General features: G+C 38.9%; 1 protein-coding gene across 1 annotated transcript in view; it reads left to right on the top strand.

Annotated features, from left to right (window-relative positions):
- The window catches only part of LOC102474570 (A disintegrin and metalloproteinase with thrombospondin motifs 12), a 75293-nt gene extending 75037 nt beyond the window's left edge, over window positions 1-256 (top strand). The window contains exon 15 of the mRNA XM_027774889.1: window positions 69-256. Coding sequence (XP_027630690.1) covers window positions 69-223 — 155 coding nt within the window. The 3' untranslated portion in view covers window positions 224-256. The remainder of the gene's footprint in view (window positions 1-68) is intronic.
- The last annotated feature ends 6303 nt before the right edge of the window (window positions 257-6559 follow it).

Consider the following 6559-nt stretch of genomic DNA (forward strand, 5'->3'; position numbering starts at 1 on the left):
GAAAGAGTGCTGGGCTAAAAAGCTGACTAACAGTGATTTGTCTTTTTTATTTTTCTTTCGCACTTTAGCACATCCTTGTGAGCTCTACTGCCGACCCATAGATGGCCAGTTTTCGGAGAAAATGCTGGATGCTGTCATTGATGGTACCCCTTGCTTTGAAGGTGGCAACAGCAGAAATGTCTGTATTAATGGCATATGTAAGGTATTGGGTATGTTTCCTTAATCTCTAACTTTATGAAATCATGATTTTTACTAATTCAACAAGTCAGACATTCTAACCTTGTGCTTTCATGGCATTTACATGTGGTCTGGTTTTTATATATGGATTGAGAGTTAAGAAGACCAGACTTCTCAATGTTCATCAAAGTCACAATTATGAACTGAATATTTTTTTTTCCCTCCTGTTATCCTTATTCCTTGATTTGCTGATATGCACAAGTGGTATTTTCTAGGGAATGGGCAAGGTGAAATTGAAGAAAAATCCAATTAAAGCCAAACTAAATTGGAAAAGGCAGCCTGTATTATTTAAGTGGCATTTGAAAGGAAGTGAAGTGCCTAGAGGCTTTCTGTCTTCCATTTTCAACCCAATTTTATTTTCTGCACGTGATTTCTGGTTTTTTTTTCTCTTTTTTTCTAGTTCTTTCTTTCCTTTTTCTTTGCTTATTCTTCCTATTTCAGTTTCCTACTTCCTTTTTCTTTTGCCTTACTTTCCTGTTTTACTGCTGACTGCTTACCCACTGCCTAGAGAAAACTAAATGCATAGCAGCTAAACATCTGAACACTTAGGAGTTTTAAAGAATTCTTTGCACTTCACTGTAGTGCTTGCAAAAATTGCCCTTCATAAAACTGATTTCAAAACTCCTCCTGTGATTTCCACACTGAAGGACACAGCAGAAGGAAGAAAATAGCACCGAATTATTTCACAGTAAGGGAAACACGCAAGCTCAAAGTCAAAGAATCCTTCTGCAACAAATTAGCCACAAGTGAATACATTACCCAATGACTGAAATTCGGAGAATACCCTCTAGGATGAGAGGATCAAGTAATGCATCTACAACAAGAGAACACTGTAACCTGTTTCCAAGTAGGGAAAAAGCAGTGGATATTACCAAAATGTCAGAAAAAGAATTTAGAATATTTATGGTAACAAAACTCTATGAGTGGGAACCAGCAGTTAGCGTAATGGCTATGTCGCTGGACTCCCATGTAGTTGACCGCGGTTCGCGTCCCGGACCCGGTGGCTTAAAACTCACACCGGGTGCATGTGCGTGCATGCCCAAGACCTGAGAGGAGAATGGAGGAGAAGGGATTGCGGCGTGACCATCCCCCCTGGGGGGTGATTTCTCGTGTCTCTATGTCTCTCTCTGTCTGTCTGGTGAGCGCACGCGCCGTATAGCGAAAACCTCTCAAAAAAAAAAAAAAAAACTCTATGAGATGGAAAAGAAAAGAGATGTGGAGCTCGAAGAGATGAAGAAATCCTTCCATGACATGAGAGAAGAATTGGACACCATTTTTATGGTGATAAAAAAGAATCAAACAGAACTGTTAGATATGAAGGCTGTAATACAGAAAATCAAAACCTCCCTCAAAAGTATTAAGAGAAGGTTAGACCACACAGAAGATCGAATCTCGCGAGTAGAAGATGAAACCCCTGACCTAGAAAAAAATTAGAAAAAATGCTGACAAAACAGCCAAGAAAACGGAGTATAATATATAACAAATACTAGACGAATCAAACAGAACTGTTAGATATGAAGGCTGTAATACAGAAAATCAAAACCTCCCTCAAAAGTATTAAGAGAAGGTTAGACCACACAGAAGATCGAATCTCGCGAGTAGAAGATGAAACCCCTGACCTAGAAAAAAATTAGAAAAAATGCTGACAAAACAGCCAAGAAAACGGAGTATAATATATAACAAATACTAGACACCATGAAACACCCAAACATTTGAATAATTGGCATCTCAGAAAGTGAAGAAACTAATAAGGGTATTGATAATCTATTCCACGAAATTCTGGAAGAAAATTTTCCAAGTCTAGAGAGGCACTCAAACATTCAGACACAAGAAATACAGAGAACCCCAAGTAGAATCAATCCAAGAATATCCTTTCCATGGTACATCATTTAGATTGGCCAAAACCACAGACAAAGACAAGATACTAAGACTGGCAAAATTCTCTTTTAAACCAATTATTATTGTATCTACAAAGAACCAAAAATCATGAATATGTTTTAGAGTTGTTTTCTAGAGCAGGAAGCACTTTCTAAGGAGTCTTCAAAAATTCATGAAAAACATGTATTATGAAAAAACTATGCATAGATTTTACAATATTTTTATATCAAAATAATTTGTACTTTAATTTCTTTTTGGAGTTCTCCAATATTTAAACAATTCAGACAAAAACAGCCCCATTTCTGTTTAAAGCAGTGATTCTTGATCCTGGCTGCCTATTAGAATCACCTGAAGAGCTTTTAAAAACTACTGATGTGGAGTCCTGCCGGTGACTTTGTGATTAAAGTGTTGAATCTCACAAAGTTGATTCTGAGGTTCAAGTCCTATACCTGACTACATGAAACTCATGCTAAACACATGTGTGTGTGTGTGTGTGTGCGAAAATCTCAAGAGAAGAATGGAGAAGAAGGAATTACAACATGGCTACTCCCTTCGGGAATGATTTCTCAATTTTTCTGTCTGTCTCTCTCCAATGGGCGCATGCACTATATGGCAAAAACCTAAAAAAAAAAAAAAAAAAAAAAAAACAGAAACAACAAAAAACTACTGATGTGATAAAATCCAACAGGGATATGTTATAGATGGCAACAACTTGCTATGTATCTCAAAGTAACTAAAAGGGACAGTTTTGAATCTTCCCAACATAAGAAATGACAAATGTTTGAGATGATGGATATGTTAACCCATTAATCATTATACATTGTCTTCTTGTACTGAAAAATCACATTGGACCCCTATAAATATGTACAATTTTAAGTGAATCAAAAAGAAAAAGGGGGGGGCAGCAGATGGAGAGGTAATTAAGGAGCTGGATCTCACATAGTCCTGAATATGGAGGCTTGAAAATTGTGTGGGATGCTTCTGTGTGCATACCCAAAATCCTGAGAGACAAACGGAGGAAAAGGGATTGTGATGGGCCATCCTACTGGGAGGTGACTTCTCATTTTCGCTTTCTGTCTCTTTCTCTCTGTCTCTGTCTCCAGCAAGTGCACATGGCACCCAGATATCTACATTAAAGAAGAGAATTACTCACCATAGCCAGTATATATGTACATGTATAGCATCTTTACTGTAAATATTCAACCTAGTTTTAATAGGCTTACTGGCAAGCATCCTTTTGCTTTCTTTGTCATACAGGCTCCTAGCACCTGTCAGTGCTACCAAGAAGATAATGTCTATGCATGTATGATGGTTTTCTTCCTGAATAACATGTTTGAGAAATAGTTCATGTCAACAGGTGCATTTGCGATCATTTTAAATAATGTTTTTGTATCATCTAAGCTGGAATCTGGCCTCCTTCCATCCATGCAATAACTTGTTGAAATTCTTGAGAAATGAAGCTCAATGTGCATATGGATTCAATTGCATATCATCTATCATAGCCCCACTTATCAACATCAAAATCTCTTAAGCATTAAGGGTTTTTTGCAAGAGTAGCATCATTGACATTTTGAAAGCCTTGCTGAAGACTGAAAGCTTAGTACAGTCCAGATCCTCTCCTGACAGACTTGTACCTCATGGAAAACCTCAATGCTAGATAATTTTTCAGTGATGGCACATTTTGAAATTCTGCACATTCATGGGGCACAGTAATACTGTATAGCTTGTTTTTTTTTTCCCAAAATTCACTCAATTAATAGGTTTTTTTAAAAAACAATTTAGACATTACTACTAGTACATTTTTTATTAGTCATATTTGAAAAAGATCTCTGTTAAATCTGTTGTGCTTATATCTGAAATTTTTGTTTTTTATAGCTCTTTTTGGCAATATATAATTTTATATAATTTATATAAAATACTATAGATTGTAAGCAGTGTATTATACAAGATTATGGGGAGAAAATCTCATATCCAGAGTACTCTATCATTTTTTGTGTGTGCTTGGTTACCAGAGAACTACTTAAAAACCATCTGCTTTTTCCTTTTTTTCTTTAATTTACCACAGGGACCATGCCCTTGTTGAAGATAGAGACAGAAAGAGAAAAAGTGAGAAAGCACCTCCCAGCATGAGGGATGGTCATGTTGTAATCTCCTCTCCTCCCTTTCTCCCACATGTTGGGACCCTGAATGCATATACATGATGTCTTAAATGTCCCCTAAGCTGCAGGGTCTCGAATTCAAATTGTGCATTTGACCATGGGATCCAGCTGCCTTAACCACCAGGCCACTGGTTGGTCCCAAATCAACTGCTTTTTAAATCATTCTCTGTAGTTCAAATATCTTGCTTACTTATATTCATTAAGATGTTTATTTTGGGGGAACCAGCAGTTAGCGTAATGGCTATGTCGTTGGACTCCCACATAGTCAACCACGGTTTGTGTCCCGGACCCGGTGGCTTAAAACTCATGCCGGGCGCATGTGCGTGCGTGCCCAAGATCCCGAGAGGAGAATGGAGGAGAAGGGATTGCAGTGTGGCCATCCCCCCGGGGGGTGATTTCTCGCTTTCTGTCGCTATGTCTCTCTCTGTCTGTCTGGCGAGCACACGTGCCCTATAGCGAAAATCTCTCCAAAAAAAAAAAAAGATGTTTATTTTGAAATTACACTTGCCAGCATTTTGGCTTGTTAGATTTATAAGTTCCATTGTCAAGGAAATGATCAAAACTGAAGTTATTCTAGGAGGTAACAGTGTGTGCCCCTCTCTTCCGCCCTCCAAGTTTAACAGGTACTAAACTCTCCTAAGCTTGTTTATCAAAGGGATAGATTTAAACTTTTAGATATAGCTTTAGGCTTTTCAGGATATTGCTCTTGTTCATCATAAGTATGTCATGAACTAAGCTCTCAGATATATGAGCAGATGTGCCCCCCTTCCAGTTCTGAAATCTCACTCTAATTCCTCCTGTCAGATTGGTCTACCAACCTTCCAGCTCTCTCTCACACTTTCTCCTAGTAACCTGTTTTTTGGCTTTAGCTCGCTGATTCTCCCCTTTTTCTACCAGTCAGCATAACCTTGGCTGAATTTCCTTCCCAAATAGCCTGGATGCGCTAGTCTATCACATTTTTGGTTCTTTCAACTTCTCTTAGTGTTTCACCAACCTTTTACCCAAGGTCCGTTTTTCATCAGACCCACCACAATCTTTTTTTGATCTTGCAATCAGCCTACACCAGACTTCTTAAAAATAGTACCTGTGGGGAACCAGCAGTTAGTGTAATGGCTATGTCGCTGGACTCCCACGTAGTTGACAGCAGTTCGAGTCCCGGACCCAGTGGCTTAAAACTCATGCCGGGTGCGTGTGCGTATGTGCCCAAGATCCCAAGAGGAGAATGGAGGAGAAGGGATTGCAGCGTGACCATCCCCCCTGGGGAGTGATTTCTCGCTTTCTGTCTCTATGTCTCTCTCTGTCTGGCGAGCACACGTGCCCTATAGCGTAAATCTCTCAAAAAAAAAATAGTACTTGTGTCCTTACAAAGTCAATGCCTTCCATCCCAGCTGAGCCCTTAACCTTACCTGGCAATCTTGCTGCCTATTTCAAGTGAATTACCTCTCTTATTTTTCTCAGAAATTGATCCAAACCTTCTGTGTGCTCTTTCAAGGTAATCTTGGCTATCTCAATGGTATGCTGAGCACTTCTAAATAATTTGCTGTAGGCCAGACCTCTCAGCCCAAGAGTTATGTAAATCCTAAATTAAACTCATACCTAATTTCCACCTCACTCTATTCTCTTAATGTACTTCTTTGTGGAATAAGGCTAAACTCATCTATTTAGATATTGAGGACAGAAGCCAGTAAGTTATTCTTGACTCCTCAATTCTCTTCCCACATTAAGTTGGACAGTATACCATCATCCTCACTCCACTATCCCTACCACCACCATCACCACTATCATCACCTCCACAATCACCACCACTACCATCAGTACTACCATTGCCACTACCATCACCATCGTGACCACCAGCAACACGATCACCTACACTCACACATACCACCACTATCATCATCACCTCTATCACCCCACATCATCATTACTACCATAGCTGTCATTTAACTTGTCTATTCACAGCCTAAATTTTCAAGTAAACTCAGTACTCACCATTCCCAATTTATTTTTCTTCTTAAATGTTTTCTAAGTCCATCCTTCATTTGCTTCTCTTTATCCACATTATGAATACTTGAGCTTAAATCCTGTTACTATTTTCCTAGACAATTACACTCCTCTCCAATTGGTCACCAGGGCAACCCTTGTATACTATGTACCCAGAGGCCATGCATTGCTTAGATTACTGGGGTTATAAAAGTGAACAAGACATGATATCTTCCTTCAAAAAGCTTGGAATTTCTCAGTCCCCTTTATTCTAGGCTTGTCCTCTCTCTAGGGAACTCTCCATA

The sequence above is a fragment of the Tupaia chinensis genome, unplaced genomic scaffold (genome assembly GCF_000334495.1).
Source record: "Tupaia chinensis unplaced genomic scaffold, TupChi_1.0 Scaffold000489_1, whole genome shotgun sequence".
In the NCBI taxonomy this organism is placed as follows: domain Eukaryota; kingdom Metazoa; phylum Chordata; class Mammalia; order Scandentia; family Tupaiidae; genus Tupaia; species Tupaia belangeri.